Source organism: Chanodichthys erythropterus, chromosome 17, assembly GCF_024489055.1.
Source record: "Chanodichthys erythropterus isolate Z2021 chromosome 17, ASM2448905v1, whole genome shotgun sequence".
In the NCBI taxonomy this organism is placed as follows: Eukaryota; Metazoa; Chordata; class Actinopteri; order Cypriniformes; family Xenocyprididae; genus Chanodichthys; species Chanodichthys erythropterus.
Window position 1 is genome coordinate 20,210,000 of NC_090237.1, and position 15,970 is coordinate 20,225,969.

The 15,970-nt window shown below is 38.0% G+C and overlaps 2 protein-coding genes and 1 long non-coding RNA gene across 3 annotated transcripts; 2 read left to right on the top strand and 1 right to left on the bottom strand.

Annotated features, from left to right (window-relative positions):
• The first annotated feature begins 1,559 nt into the window (after positions 1-1,559).
• Positions 1,560-7,068, top strand: vtna (vitronectin a). Its single transcript, XM_067365412.1, has 8 exons — positions 1,560-2,006; positions 2,082-2,201; positions 2,294-2,689; positions 3,769-3,908; positions 4,077-4,233; positions 4,325-4,477; positions 4,560-5,018; positions 5,114-7,068. Exons 1-8 carry the CDS (start codon positions 1,952-1,954, stop codon positions 5,233-5,235), a joined length of 1,602 nt encoding a protein of 533 aa, XP_067221513.1. The 5' UTR covers positions 1,560-1,951; the 3' UTR covers positions 5,236-7,068.
• Positions 7,069-7,348: 280 nt separating this feature from the next.
• Positions 7,349-15,853, bottom strand: scarf1 (scavenger receptor class F, member 1). Its single transcript, XM_067365283.1, has 11 exons — positions 15,646-15,853; positions 15,123-15,181; positions 14,837-14,938; positions 12,572-13,103; positions 12,267-12,485; positions 10,137-10,265; positions 9,947-10,050; positions 9,755-9,863; positions 9,536-9,660; positions 9,303-9,428; positions 7,349-8,778 (listed from the first exon to the last, which is right to left on the bottom strand). Exons 1-11 carry the CDS (start codon positions 15,744-15,746, stop codon positions 7,706-7,708), a joined length of 2,679 nt encoding a protein of 892 aa, XP_067221384.1. The 5' UTR covers positions 15,747-15,853; the 3' UTR covers positions 7,349-7,705.
• On the top strand, positions 11,126-15,715 carry LOC137004704 (uncharacterized). The gene is made up of 3 exons (XR_010892171.1): positions 11,126-11,481; positions 12,310-12,400; positions 15,592-15,715. It is a non-coding gene; the product is annotated as an uncharacterized lncRNA (long non-coding RNA).
• Positions 15,854-15,970: the final 117 nt, after the last annotated feature.

The following is a 15,970-nucleotide window of genomic DNA, read 5'->3' on the forward strand; positions in this document are numbered from 1 at the left end:
CATGTACCTAGTTTGGTCTGAATATGATGAAGTGTTGCAGAGATACAGCCTTACATCTATTTTCGCAAGCGCTACGTACAATTTGTTCGTGTATTTTTCGAAAACGGTTTGATCAATCGACTTGAATTCCATAACTTTTTGTCAGCATGGTCTGAAGATGATCTGGTTAAATTTTCGTGGAAATCGGAGTAACGGCCTAGGAGGAGTTCAAAAAAGTACGTTTTTCAGAAAATTCAAAATGGCGGAAAAATTTTCATGACGGAAAATGACGTCATAGGGTGCAATCGATTCGGCTTGAGCCAAGGAATCAGAGGATTGTTTCTAACCCTTATGGTTCAAAAGTTATTAACATAAACTTAAGTGCAACTTTGGACAGCTGGTGGCGCTAGAGGGATTGAGTTAGAGACTCCAAATTTGCTATGGACATAGATCAGACTGTCCTCTAACTGTGTGCCAAATTTCATAACTTTCCCGCAAGCGGTTCTATGGGCTGTCATAGACTTCAAGAGCGGAAGAAGAAGAAGAAGAAGAAAAAAATTTAAAAAAAGAACGCCAACAATAACAATAGGTGCCTCCGCACCTTCGGTGCTTGGCCCCTAAATTTGATAAAACATCAACACCTCATTAAGAAGATTTGTATGAAAGAAACAAAGTCAGAGAGGTTTGTCTGTGTTTAATGTTCTGTTTCTGTTATTTGAGTTTTGTGAGGTTACCATTGTGCTGAAGAGTAGCACCTGTGCTTCAGTCAGTGATGATCCAGAAACACTGATGTTCTGCTGCATGTTGCTTTATTTAGAGACAGTAACTGTGTAGTTGCTGATGCAGTGATACAGTTATTAGCTCATGCATGTGCTGTTATCAGCTAATGAATTACTGCAAGAGATTTGCATTTTAAAGAAAAGGTTTCATGATATTAATCCAGGAATTACCTAAAGAGCTTTTTTTTGTAAGAAATTTAAGAAAAAATATTTTTTGTTTGAACAGACACTTTTGTTAGTCAATTTAGCTCTAATTTTCAATTAAATATTTTGACAAGGGCAACAGGGACATTCTGAGAACATTTCCAAATAAAGTATTGTTCCATAAACGTTCAGAGAACATCTTGAATGTTCTGTGAAGATCCACCAAATAACGTCCCCCAAACCCTAAAAGAACTCCACATCGTGACCGTCTCTGAATGTACTGGGAACGTTACTAGGCAACGTCCTTAACACCAGTGAGATGTTTAGGGAACATAACATTTCTAGCGGGGTACCCAGCTCTGCCAATCAGTATTATTTTACCTGTTCAGAAGTAACAAATAAGCAATAAATATGCAAATATGAATGCTAAACTAGTGTTTACAAATCTACAGCATGAAATTCCCAGAACTGACTTGTTAGGACAGCAAATGTTTGTAAGCAGTTGTGCAAGGTGAAGTCTGTGTATGGATGCTGACAGGTTACAAAATGGTAACCTGCGTCCAATGGACCTATTAATCATTAACTTTTCACAGAAGTCAACAGGGTTATTTGTCCCTAGTAATGCATTCCCACATTAGTCTAGTAAAGTACATCATGGTGGACTCTGTTAAACAGACTACATTTTGAAAGTTATAAACAAGCATTATTGTTTTCTAATAACTTTAAATTCATCACTCAAAATAGTATAATCCACAACAACAACAAACATTCAAAGTCATTTGCTTTGACCGGAATTATTAATGTTAATATTAATCAAGTTAAATGAAATGTTACATAAAGTAGTCCTTATAAAACAGCTTTGTCATTGTTATTATTATTAGAACGCAGAACAATCCCTTTCTGGTTTTAATGACTACAGTTGAACAAAGACGAAAACATATTGCAAAAGTAAACAAAAGTGGGTGAGTGACCTCTGAATCTATTGATCCACTGATTTCTCTTCTGTCCTGATGGTCTCAGTTCTTTAGTCACATTCACTAGTCACCAGGATGAGGCTTTTTCTGCTGCTAGGACTGCTTTTTTTCACATATGCAGCTGAACAAGGTAAGAACACTTACTTTTTATAACCGTAAGATATACTTTTTCTGTGTTATATTGGAAATTTGCTCTTCCTATCAGAGTCGTGTATTGAGCGCTGTGAAAATGGGTTTGATGCCACCAAGAACTGCCAGTGTGACTCTATGTGCACATACTACAAAAGCTGTTGCAAAGACTATGAGTCCCTATGTCGTATTAGGAGTAAGTTTACCAGTGTGATTTCATAAACCATTTCATAACCATGTGAAATGCAATGAACAAAACAGATGCATGAGAAACTATTCTTGTTGCAGCCCGTGGAGACACTTTTCCTTCTTACCCTGAGGATGATTATGAGGAGGAAACAAATAGCACAGAAGTTCCAATCAGATCCAGATCACAGCAAAAAAATTTGACCCCTTCTCCAACAACCTTTGCTGAAATATTCAGCCTATTAATACCAGCTTCTCAAGTCTCGGATTCAACGTTAAATGATGACCCAACACCAGTGATTGCCACTGCTGCCACTCCAACTAGACATTACTCTCCATTACCCTCCACCATCAAGAACCCAACCACAACTGCACGCACAACCTCAGCTGCTGATCCCACACCAACAAAAGCCAAAGACCCTGATGCTGAGGTCTGCAGTGGCAGACCCTTTGACTCCTTCATGCAGCTCAAAAACGGCTCTTTATATGCATTCAGAGGTAAGCGCCTCACAGCATAGATGAATGAAAATGTAAGCAGTATACAAAATTACTTAAATTTTTTCACAGTTGCAACACATAGTCAGTTTTGGTTTCATTTTCTCTGTGTTCTTTTCTCTTTTACCTTCCTTAGTTCTTAGTTAGTTTCCTTGGTTATTAATTAGCTTTACATCAGTCAATCATCCTCTGTGTATTTAAGCCCCTAGTTTCCTGTCTGGTATCATCGTAGTTTAACGTTGTTGTGTTTGTTTCTTCCCTACCGTGACAACAATAATATAAAAATGTACATACAATTATATTTACTACAAGTAAATTAAAAAAAAAAATTTATATATATATATATATATATATATATATATATATATATATATATATATATATATATATATACACTCTAAAAAAATGCTGGGTTAAAAACAACCCAAGTTGGGTTGAAAATGGACAAACCCAGCAGTTGGGTTAAATGTTTGTCCAACCTGCTGGGTAGTTTTACTTAACTCAAAATTACAATATTGCTTACTTAAAATGAACCCAAAATATCTTGAAAATTAACATTTATTAATATGTTTAATAAATTAACATTTTAATTTCATTTTAGATTAATTTTAAGTCAGCCATATAGTCATTTTCAAACAATAGTTGGGTTAAATAAAACTGCCCAGCAGGTTGGGCAAACATTTAACCCAACAGTTGGGTTAAAACAACCCAATCGCTGGGTTTGTCCATTTTCAACCCAACTTGGGTTGTTTTTAACCCAGCATTTTTCAGAGTGTATATATATATATATATATATATATATATATATATATATATAGCTATGAAAAAAATTAAGACACCACTTAACATTGATTTCTGAACTTGGAGTGGTCTCTTAATTTTTTCCATAGCTGTATATATGTATATATATATATATATATATATATATATATATAGACAAAAGACAAAAGTTAAAACAATAAGATAATGAAACAAAAAATATAACATTCTGCAGAATTACTTATTATTTGTTCATCTGATTATATTTATTTATTCCCTTTTCCATACTTTTTTTTCTAATTGAACATTTGATATGTCACCAGGAGAATATTTTTTTGAGCTCGATGAGAGATCAGTATTACCGGGATACCCAAAGCTCATTGAAGACATCTGGGGAATAAAAGGTCCGATAGATGCTGCCTTCACTCGCATAAACTGCCAAGGAAAGACATACATTTTCAAAGTATGAATGATTTCATATTTAAATCTGCTAATTGGACCATTTACAATTTCAAGTACTTAGTGTATTCAGTGTGAAAAGTGTATATGTGTTATTTATTTATTTTATCAAAGTTATTCCATGTTTCACTGCGTGATTGCAAAATACAGTACTTTATTATACTATTCCCAGGGTAAAAAATACTGGAGGTTTGATGATGGAGTACTAGATGAAGACTTCCCACGGGACATATCTGTGGGATTTGAGAAGATACCAGACCATCTTGATGCTGCCTTTGCCATTCCTGCTCACAGCCATCATGGCAAAGAGAGAGTTTATTTTTTTAAAGGTCAGGCCTTCACATTGAATTTAGATTTAGATTTTACTTTCATATTCATTAATCTTCTTTACAAAACAAAGAATATGTTTCTTCTATCTAGGAGACCAGTATTACCATTATGAGTTCAAGCACCAGCCATCCCATGAGGAGTGCATTCAGATGTCATTGAGATCTCCCTCGGCACTCTTCAGCAGATACACTAATATTTACTATGACCGATGGGTTGAGTACTTCAACCAGCTCTTTGGTGGAGGTAATACATTTTTAGAGCAAGATATCAATATTATGCACCTGGGAAAGCTTACAAAACACAACTTTTAATTGCTTTTTTCCAGCCCAAAGTCATCACGGTGGCCATCACTTCATTAACAAAGACTGGATTGGCATCAAATCTCCTGTGGATGCTGTGCTAGCTGGTAGACTCTACGTCACTCCGAGATGGCCCAACAGAAGGCGTCAGGACAGAAATCGGCAGGATTGGGACCAGCAGTGGGGTCAACGCTATGGGCAGCAGTGGGGTCAGCAGTGGGATTCCAGGCGCAGGCAGAATAGGTCCCCGTACTGGGAGACTATGGCTGAGAGGGGCATCAGAATTGGACAGGAGTATGCTCAGAGGTTTGGGCAGGACAGGTGGCGAGATCAGGACAGACACCGAGATCAGGACAGACGCAGAGACTATTATCATAGACAAAATGACTATGATTATGACTACAGATACAAACCTTCGGAAGACATTGTCTATGACATACTGAGCAGGAGTCAGCCCTTACAGAGTGTCTACTTCTTCAAAGGAGGTACTGAAATTGAAAAGAGAATATTATATTAGCCCACAGTATATTATATTATATTATATTATATTATATTATATTGTCAAACTTTTTCTTTACAGATATGTACTACAGAGTGAATCTCCGAACAAAGCGGGTTGAGTATGCAAACCCTCCATATCCAAGACCTATTGGAAAATACTGGCTTGGCTGCAAAGACATGCCAGGAGCAGAAAAGAGATGAGTCCAACTGCAAACGACTGCCATTTAATATAGTATTTATCATACAAAAATAAGCTGCATTTGTATGGTCAAAATGAAGGTGATCAGTAGGGCCTTATAGAATCTCTCCACAGATTTCCACACAAATGGAATGATATCATTCAAAATGTTCTACAAGTCGCCCTCCTTAATGACTAATCTAATGTGTATTTCTGATTGTTTTGGTGATTGATTAAGCTCAGTGGACACCATGCAGTTTTTAGTCTAAAACAACATTTCAAATAAACAGATATATGAATATAATCATAATTATACTCAGATGTGCAGTGAGAATAATAGCAGTTGCATGAGAGGAATATACTGATGCTTAAAAAAGGCTAAAGTTGCCATAAGCTTTACAGCTTTTAGTGATTAACAGTTGTGCAATCCTTCAAAAACAAAGTTTTTTTATCTAAAAATAATAAAATATTAATTATTTGTATCATCTTATTAGGCTGTGACTTTGAAAGTCCTCTCGAAAAATATGAACAGATGTCTCTTAAAAAAAGGTTTAAGCTTCTGTAAAATTGTGTGTTTTTGTCATTTTTGCTGCCAACAACCAATGCATTTAAATTCCAGTGAGTGTTTTGGCACTTTTCATCAGTTTATTGTGGTTTCTTGCTCTATCCAAAGACTGAGGCTACTATCAATCAAGCAACTGAATTTATGTACATGATCCCATATTACTAGTAATCACTGTCATGCTGCCAAGAACAACTGCGCTATAGTGATGCATGTAATGACTAATTCTTATGTATTATGCATAGAGAAAAAGATGCCAAAAACTCTTTTTAGGAGTTTAATCTTTTCCATATTGTAATGGAAGTTATTTCATGCATAATTGCAAAATGTTTGGGGTCTGTACGATTTTTTAAAGTCCCCCCTGTGGTGAAAATCAAGTTTTTAATGTTGTTTATACGTCTATGTGGTGTTTTTAATATTCTTTAAGACAAACCATGTACAAATTCATAAGTCAACACCATTGCGGAGTATTTTCTATTTAAAACTGCAGTGAAAAAAAATGAGTCTCAAACCCATGGTTTGAAATCGCTGGTGTTTCTGATGTCACAAACTGCCTTGTAACCAATCACGTCAACGTGCGGCGGGCTTTAGCATATCATTAACTATGACTGCTCTGAAGCAGGAGTCTGGTGAGAATGTATCCCGATATATTTTTCTGTTGATATAAAAAACGGGTGTATGATGTATTTAACAATGTTATGATGAACTATACTGAAATTATGGTGTTCAAAGCGTTTCTGATACTGATTGTTAGAAGACAGCTGTCTCACTCGCTAACGGGAACATGGTTTGTGTAACATCAAAGAATATATTGTATTGTTATATAATATATAACTCGTATTGTTCTGAATGGGAGAAAGTGTAACGCGCAATATGGCGGAATAAGTCCCGCCTTCTAAAGCCAAGAGCCAATCGCCGACTGGTAAAGTCATCGCGTCACTTCAGCGGCCGCTAGAATCATAGGTTAGAATCACCGGTTTCGCGCGCCTCCGAAGAGACGCGCATTTAGGTCTGCGCATGCACATTAGCTTGATCCAGCCTGAAAAAAATACTTTTTTTTTGTCATGATTCGAGCGTTTAGAAAATAAATTTAAGAGTCGGTTGTTGTTAGATTTCTTTGGTGATTTCAAATATGAAATTTAATCGTAAGGTTGACAAACAGTTTTGGAGAATCTGAGGTTTCCCCCATTCAAAGAGATAGGAGCTGCATGATGCCCAGGATGCCCGAGAGGCGTTTCAAAGATGGCCGCCGAGTGAAATGACTTGTCTTAAAAGGTACTTTGGTAACACATTATTAGCTGTTTGATAATACAATCAAGCAAAAGGCAAATCATATTTACCGTTATGTGTCTGGCGTAAAAAGCGATACCATTGTGTAGCTTTACCTCAGTAAGTTCACCGAGTGGATCTTGAGCGAGTGCGAGCGGGCGGGGGCGGGGCTAATTAGCATTTTCATATATCGTTAGCCTCATAGCATAATTGCCCAGGTCATATTTCAAAGGCAGATATCACAATTTGGCCAAAAAATTACTCGTGCAATTATGCTATGAGGCTAATGATATATAAGGGATAAAAATTTACAAGGGGACTTTAATTTTTTTTTTTTTTTTTTAATTCAGGATTCTTGAGTGGAAAAAGTTCAAAAGAACAATTTATTTGAAATAGAATGTTTGTAACAATGTAAAAGGCTTTACTGTCACAGTGTTATGTAAACAGTTACTTATAAATTATGAGGGCAGCATCCTGATAAAATATTTTTAAAATATATCTAAAAATAAGGTAATTTCTTTAAACTTAAAAGTTACAGTTTAATGGAAATAATAATGAAAATAAATGAACATTTTTTTAATGTAGATATGTTTATGCAGTTTATGCAAAATTTACATACAGTACTAATTAAAAGGGAATTATTGCTTTAAGGTTCAGGAAAATTATGAATGCTTTACATAAACATTCTCATATCTTGGCTCATTTTCTGCTTGGTCAATAACTGTTTCATTAATAATGATCTCTGAAGAGGTGGAGACCCCATCAGACGGAGCCACAGTCTCATAAGCGTGGTCTGTCAGAGTCTCTGTCTCACAATCTACTTCAGTGTCTTGCTCCACCTCTAAACTATGGAGCATATCGCTCTCTGGAACACTTTTTAAAATAGAGGACAGGGGCCTCTTGGGAGTGCTGTTCTCCTGAGGAAAGTCTGTTGCCCCTACTGTACAGGGAGAGCTGAGGGAGCTGTGTTTCCTGCGACTAGGTTTCCTCATGACCACCTCTGATTGGCCTGACCCAGTAGTTTGCTCCCATGCACTGGCCCGTGCTCCCAGTTTCCTCCGCGGGGGCTTGGCAATCGCCTGACCCCTGCCTTTGGGCTGGGCGGCCTCCTCTCTTTGTCTCTGTAGGCTGCCCAATCTGCGCAGCATTGCCTGAACGGGCCCTTCCGAAGGAGGCTCTTGTTTAGCCATCTTTTGGGCCTTACCCACAGTCACATAAACAGTTGTTAACTTCTCTGAATCTGCATCCTGGCTGGCATCAGATGGCTGGGTGTTCTTCTTGGTATTGGAAAGTGTGCGTCGTCTCCCACCGGGCACAGTGAGGTACGTCCTGAGCGGGCCAGAATATCTTTCCGAGTCGGATTGTGATGTTTCAGAGGCAGCTCCTTGCTCCTCAGAGGAGATGTTCTCCTCATTGTTTTTTTCTTCTTTTTCTGTTTCTATCTCACTATGGTTTCCCTGTCCTCCTTGCAGGGCAGAGATCATCAACACACCCCAGGCTTTGGGTTTCCGAGTAGCTCCTGGCAGATCTTGGGTCGAGCTACGGCGCTCTTTAGGGCTGAACTTTGTGCCCTCTGCGAAAGAGACTGAAGGGCGTTTGGATTTGGCAATGCTGGAAGTACGAGGGATACCAAAAGCTTGTGACATGTCCTCGCTGCTGAAGGTTGATGGGTCAGGGAAGAAGTTACACTTGGAGTTCAGCTCCTGAAGCTCTCCACCGGCCACAGTAAGGACATCTGTGAGAGAATGTGTAAATATGAACCAGTGTATTGCTCAGAAGTTGCTCTGAATATATACTTTCACATTGCAATTGAATATGGCGTACGTTTTTATGCACAATTTTAGAATTTATGCGCAACTTGCAATTTCCATCCAGCTTTTTTTTTAATGCAGTATCCCAAAATGTGCATAAAAATAGGTGGATGAAATCTGTTTTATGACAGTGTGAGTAACAAATATACTAAAATTATACTAAATATATATTTTTTTTATTGCAATGTGGCTTTAGTGTGAACAGTCAGAGGTGGAATAAATGCAAATTGGTGCAAATTCTAAAATAATCAATCTATGAATTTTGGGTCTGTAAGAGTTATTTAAAAAAAAAAAATAGTACTTTTATTAAGCAAGGATACATTAAATTGATTAAAAGTGACGGTAAAACATTTATAATGGCAAAATATATTTCAAATAAATGTTAACATAACAACTAAAGAGTAAAAATGACAAAGAGATTAAGACTAGAAATATATAACAGTTTTACCTTCCCTGGGTGGTTCACAGTAGATGGCCTCTCCATCATCAGTTTCAAATGAATCAGTCACCCAGCCGGATGATGGCTGCTCAATGAAGCTGTGGTTAAATGTGAGCTCCGGATCATGATGAGAGACTGAAGACACAGCAGAGAACATTATAATTCCACTTACTTTCACCAAAACACAATCTCACTTGCATATGTTTCTCAGTGACAGCAGCAAATGAAAATAGATGCATCACCTGTAACCCTGGGTAAACCAGATGACCAAAGAGTAATGCACGGCATGGCTGAACCCATGTTGGCCAACACAGTATAAACATGGTGCTTCATGCGAACTGTAGGGCTCCCATCCCCAACCGCCACTCTACAAGACAGATTTAGCAGAAGATTTTCTTACTGTTTACAAAATTAAAGGACATTTTTTATATTATATCAGCTGCTAGATGATAAATTCATACCCTTCCTTCCCTTCGACTGGCCCGCCACAACAGCAGCAGCAGAACAATAAGGCGAGTATTAAAATGCACAGAGGAATCAAAAGCCCTGCTAAGAGACCTGCTCTGCTACCTAGTGTAAAAACACACACACACAAACGGATAAGGGGGATGTGGATACCAGCTGTGAAAACCAAATGTGATGTCTGTACATACTGTTTGGACAAGCCCCTGTGGCTGGATGGCAGACATGATTCCCACAGTCACATGTGGAGGAGCAGTTGACGCCATACTGGTTAAGAGGACATGAGCTGTTACAGCTACAACAGAGATTGAACTGTGAGAGACACTCATTTGAATCTTGTACCAAGTTAAAAACAACCTATAAATACCACTGTACCCTCACCTCTCACCCTGGAAGCCAGGAAGACAAATGCAACTTCCTGTCACATGGTCACAGTGGCCATGATTGCAGATTTTGCACAGGAGGCGGCAGCCATCTCCGTAAGTACCATCTGTGCAGGGTTCGTCACATCTGCAGAGAGGGAGAAGTCCAAAACAAAGTCAATGAAGATATAAAACCACCCTGCATCAAAATCTAATGTAGTTTAGCAGTTAGATTGAATTATAAATAATGCACACAAGTAAAAAAAATCAAGATGTAAGTGGCCCAAAAAAGTGTTTAAGCCACACTTAAAATGATTTTCATTGCTGAATAATAATATTTCTTAAATTAGGTATCGCTAGATTTCCTAATTCAGTTCAATTCCATTTTTGTTCTATTAAATTCATATTAATTTAGGTACATTTACATTTAGTTATATCAAGTTTGCTGACATATGAAAGAAATACCCTCAATTGCTGTGAATTATGCCATGCAGTGTTTCAGTCTTTAAAACCTGTAACTTATATTTTTGAACTATTAAATGGACTAGCTCATTTACTTTATTTGGAGTCATTTATTTGTGAATGAGTCACTGGTTGTGTGCTGTGTGTTGTTGAGTCACTATAAAGAAACAGTTCATAAGAGTCACTTGTTCGTGAATCAAATTACAAAGGCCACACTGTATGATGTTTCTGATTCGCTATAAATAACCAACTCATAAGAGAATCGTTTGTGAATAAGACTAATGGGGCACGCTGTATGTTGTCAATTCATTTAAAATAACTGGCTCATAAGAGTCCTTGTTCGAGATGCATCAGCACTGCGCAGACCGATCGGTGTTTGATATCAAAGTACCGCGAGAGCGATTCAAAAGCATAAGGAGTCGAATGCTCTCCAATCGCTCTCGCGGTACTTTGATGTCCTACGAAGATCGGTCTGCGCAGTGCTGATGCATCTCGAACAAACCTTTTAGTTTGTAAATCAGACTACATTAGTCACGCTGTATTTCTTTGTGAAGACTATCAGCCAGGACAGGTCTGTGGAAGGCGTAGGACCATAAAATGTTCGCCGATAGGATGTCGTACTTGCCTGTCAACGTATGTATTTTCAGCTCATCAGCCCATTTCATGCTGTTAGACAGACCAGACGCCAGTCACAAGCACCACAAACAAACAGCAGCCACCTTTTACAGTTCCTACCGAATCAAAACAACGAACTTATGCTGAGTTCATGCCATAACTACCATAATTTGGAAGAGATGTAAACCCGTGACTTTGTACTCAGAGCAGTTCATGACTCGAATTTATGGGTTTCAATGGCAGCCCTATCAACACCGAAAGGAATTTGCAGCAGTCAGGTTGTACAGGTAAGTGCTTTTAAGTTGTTTACATTCATTATTATTGTAATGTTATGTGCTTTGAGACATGAGGTAAAGCTGTCTCCTGTGACGCTTTTGCTCCCTGCTGTACGCGACACGTTCATGTGTTTTGTAGGAGGCATGGCTTCGGAGATGCTTTAAATGGAGGGTGGGATCTTATGCGTTCAAAGCTAGCTCACTATTGCTAGCCTTTCCAAAAATGACATACCCTACCTTTAAAGGGTTAGTTCAGACAAAAATGAAATTTCTGTCATTAATTACTCACCCTCTTGTCATCTCCGGAACACAAATTAAGATATTTTTGATGAAATCCAAGAGCTTTTTTTTTTTTTTTTTATCTTCCATAGAAAGCAATGTAAATACTACATTCAAGGTCCAGAGAAGTAGTAAAGACATGGTTAAAATAGTCCATGTGACTACAGTGGTTCAACCTTAATGTTATAAAGCGACGAGAATACTTTTTATGCTCACAAATAAAACAAAAACAACAACTTTTTAAAACCATTTTTCCTCTTCCCTGTCAATCTGTTACGCAGTTGGCGCAGTGAACGCATTGCAGAGCGTCCGTGTTTATGTCCGAACGCCGGCTCAATTTGTGTTCCGAAGATGAACGAAGGTCTTACAGGTTTGGAACAACATGAGGGGGAGTACCTATTGATAGACATTAAATATGTGGGTGAACTAGCCCTTTAAGTGCACACATTTTTAGTTTGCCAAAGCAAATAAGACAATAGGGTGTTCTTTTTCAGAGCTGAATCCCAAAAGATATGTACCTTGGTCCAGTCCAGCCAGGATCACATTGTAAGCATTTTCCAGTTTCAGGGTCACATGGGTCCATATTTCTGCAATGCGGACACACCTCTCGGCAGTGATGGCCATAATAACCTGCAGGACAGCGCTGGTCACAGTGAGTGCCATTCCATCCTGGTGCACAAGCATCGCACAGGCCGTCCTGTTTAGAGCAAGACCTGCCCCCTTCACAGTGTCCACAGCTACACACACAGATAGGAGTACACCGAAATCATGGATGAACCAAAAAATTCATGAAATATCCCTTTAATCTTGCCTTTTCACTCACCTCTTCTTACAACCACTGCCGTACATTCCACTCTCACAAGGCTCATTGCAGACAGAGCCTTTGTAACCCGGGTAGCACAAACAGGTGCCAGTTTGTAGGTCACAGTCTGCATGGTTGAGATTACAATTACAACGGCGGTCACAGGACAGACCCCACCAACCACGCAGACACTGACACTTCCCTGTGTGTTGCAAGCAGGGGGACACGTAGCAGTTGCAACGCAGGCTGCACTTTTGGCCCCAGAAGCTCTTGTTACACAAACAGCGGCCTGTGGCTTGGTCACAGGTGGATGTAGAGAGATGGCACTGACAGGCTTTGGAGCAAGTGGGCGTCCACCAACCCTCCTCACAAGTGCAGTTGCCATAGACAGGGTCACATTTCCCATGACGTGCACATTTGCAGCTGTTTTGGCACAGGTTGCCCCAGCGGTTAGGCAGGCACGAGCACTCACCCGTGACTGGGTCACAGAGCCCATGAGGGTGACAGGAACAAAGCTCACGACAATCTGCCCCCCAAAATTCAGGAGGACAACCTGCGGAGAAATAATAGTTTTTTTATAGAACGGTTAGTTCCAGTCCTCAAATTTGATTGCATCAATTACATAATTACACCAGTAGGTGGCAACAAACTAATGTCACAAGCGAGTCATTGAATCATTCATTCAAGATATTTGTTTACCCCCTTAACATTCCTGTAAAATTTGCCTAAAACGCCTTTGCCTAAAAGGCATACCCAAAGTTTTGATGCTGTTCAGTTTATTTAAACAATTTATTTTGATTCAACACCATTGCATCAGGTTTCTGGTTTAAATGTGATTGATTCATGTTAAATTGACTTGAAACGATTACTAAAAAGTAAACCCAACCAGGACTCAGTCAAACAGGATTTTCACTTCCCATCATGCTTTACAAAGGGGCGTAAATGTTGAGATAAAGTGTTATTTTAAGCAGTTTTTAGGAAAATGAGAAAATGGAAAGACTTTTTAATGTTTACTGTTCTATTATGTTGGTATTTAAAAGTTTCTGTTAATTAATAATTTTAGGGTTACCATTGTGGTGAATTGTTGCACTTATGCTTGGGTTGAGGACCTGCTAGTGCTAACAAACATTCAAATTACTTTAATAAGAAAGTAATAACTGTGGTAGTGCTCTGGGTTGCATTTCCCAAAAGCTTTGTAAGCCTATGTTGATTGTAAAAGCATTGCCACCAATGGACTTATGATCAATTTAGTCTTTACAATGATCAATTTAGTGTTTGGTTAAGGCAATTTAGGATGAATCCAGTATCACATCTAGATTTCTAACACAGAACATCACAACAGTTATATAAATAACAAAATTAAAAAAGAATAATTAATTGTAAGAATCAATGTATATGAAAATATTTTTTTTTAATTTATTTATTTATTTATTGCTTTTTATTTATTTTCCAAAACATTGCAAATTAGTTGGGCTGACACTGTTAAATTAAGCTGTGCCCAACCATAGTAAATAAGTTTAATCAACCTTAAAAAATTAAGTTGACCCAACGTAAGTACATTAAATTGGAATAACAGAATTGCATAATGTTGGAATAAAGCCACTTATTCATGTGGAAATCCTTTCCATGATTTTTTTATGTTCGTTCAAAGAGTTAATTTTTTGATATATGCATGGTTTTGGTCTCTTTTAAAACAAAGTGATTCATTCAGGAACGCCACTACTGTGTGTACACTGATTCATGAAGCTTTGAAACATTTATGAATATTTTTGTTTAAAAAAACAGCCCTGTCTAATAACACAAAAAACAAGCACTATAAATCAATTCAATTTTTACAGAAACTTTATGGTATTTAATTTATATTTAATGTAGATTACTTTTAATAGATTACTCTTTAATAAAGAGCAATTGGTTTTTTAAAAGTGTCACATGTTTGGGTTAAGTTTTCGTTGCATTTACACAGTCAGTGGGTGCTGACAGCCTGTGTGTTTCGCACGCTTCTAAACAGTGAATAATTTTGCGACACAATTGGTTCAATTGGTTCAGTTTCGAAAAGCTTTGTTTCTCTCATCACTACTGTATGTTGCTCGAACTATTTTAATTGACTCAATTAAGGCTATTTAGGTTAATTCAATATTAAATTGCTCATACAAAGCAGCATCACACTTGTATCAGGCATTCTTGCTCGTGTGATAGTGTTGGAATGTCAAACCTAAAGGCCACAGCTGTACATCTGCAAAAGGCAGTCTTGAAAACAGAAACCTAGGCGATAATGATATTACTCACGGGTTTTGCACTGGTACCCGTAAAATCCAGGTTTACATCGACAAAGTCCAGGGTAAACACACACTTCATCGTGCAGACAGGCTCTTTCACCCTCACAGAGGGCTGGGAAAACAAAAAGGGAGACTTTACAGACAACAAGAACTGAAACCCTAGCTTCACAAAATTGCTGACATCTACAGGCCCACAGGAAACAAGCCTTGTGTCTCAACAATAAAATAACAATGTAATAGATGTTTTATTAAACTACATCTACATCTACGACTACAACTACGGTTTCAATACTCACGGACAGTGCATTCATCACCATTTTGGCCCCATCCAGAACAACATATGGGAGAAGAATCCCTGTTGAGAAAATATAGGAGACATTATATATCGAATCTACTTTCATAATAAATAGAAGAAATAAATAGTTTATAAGTAGGATAGAGATATAAATAAAATGGGTTCATAACATAAGAAACCTCTTAGGAAGTACAAATCATAAAGATCATCTCGACGGTTTCTCTTGAACAGTAATGAGATTAAATTGAGAAAAATTGAAGACATGAGTCTCAAATACCGTAGTTTTAGAACAGATTTCAGTAGTCTCTCAAAATTATCCAAAAAATGTCCCAATATCTATGATTTTTAATTTGATTAAACATTTCAAATTGACACTTAAAAATGGCCGTCTATGCAATGCATGTTAATTTATGGTTCTCTTATTACTTTATGTGGAACAGTGACTATATTTTTTTCCTGAATAATTTTAGGAGAAACATCTGAGACAAAAGATACTTCACCATAACTGAATTCTGAACCAGTACCTGATACTGAGGCAGACATTCTTCCCGGCTGGATTGAGTCCCTGAGTTGAGCACTGGACACACATGAGCATCAGTCCAAATGAGGTCAGAAAGGTGTCCATCCCCAACGGACCGACCAAAACCGAACCCCCTCTCCTACCACGCCACCGGACCAGGTTAGTTCTGTACTTCTGGAACAGAAAAGATCCAGTCCTGTCCTTGTAGCAAAATGGGCTCTTCACTTCTCTTTGTTTCCTCTGCAAGTTTCCTGAGGAAGAAAAGCCAGCTTCCTCTAATTCAATAAGCCACTGGTTGTTTAAAGAAAAAAAATCAAGGCCCAGAATTT

What these genes read in the sequence shown, in the direction of transcription:
- vtna (XM_067365412.1), top strand. Translation starts at nt 1,952, where the DNA reads ATGAGGCTTTTTCTGCTGCTAGGACTGCTTTTTTTCACATATGCAGCT. An exon ending in GTCCCTATGTCGTATTAGGA is followed by an intron (nt 2,202 to 2,293) that starts GTAAGTTTACCA and finishes TTCTTGTTGCAG; the next exon opens with CCCGTGGAGACACTTTTCCT. An exon ending in CAACCAGCTCTTTGGTGGAG is followed by an intron (nt 4,478 to 4,559) that starts GTAATACATTTT and finishes GCTTTTTTCCAG; the next exon opens with CCCAAAGTCATCACGGTGGC.
- scarf1 (XM_067365283.1), bottom strand. Translation starts at nt 15,746, where the DNA reads ATGGACACCTTTCTGACCTCATTTGGACTGATGCTCATGTGTGTCCAG. An exon ending in TGGTGATGAATGCACTGTCC is followed by an intron (nt 14,939 to 15,122) that starts GTGAGTATTGAA and finishes TTGTTTTCCCAG; the next exon opens with CCCTCTGTGAGGGTGAAAGA. An exon ending in TGGTTTACCCAGGGTTACAG is followed by an intron (nt 9,429 to 9,535) that starts GTGATGCATCTA and finishes CTGTGTCTTCAG; the next exon opens with TCTCTCATCATGATCCGGAG.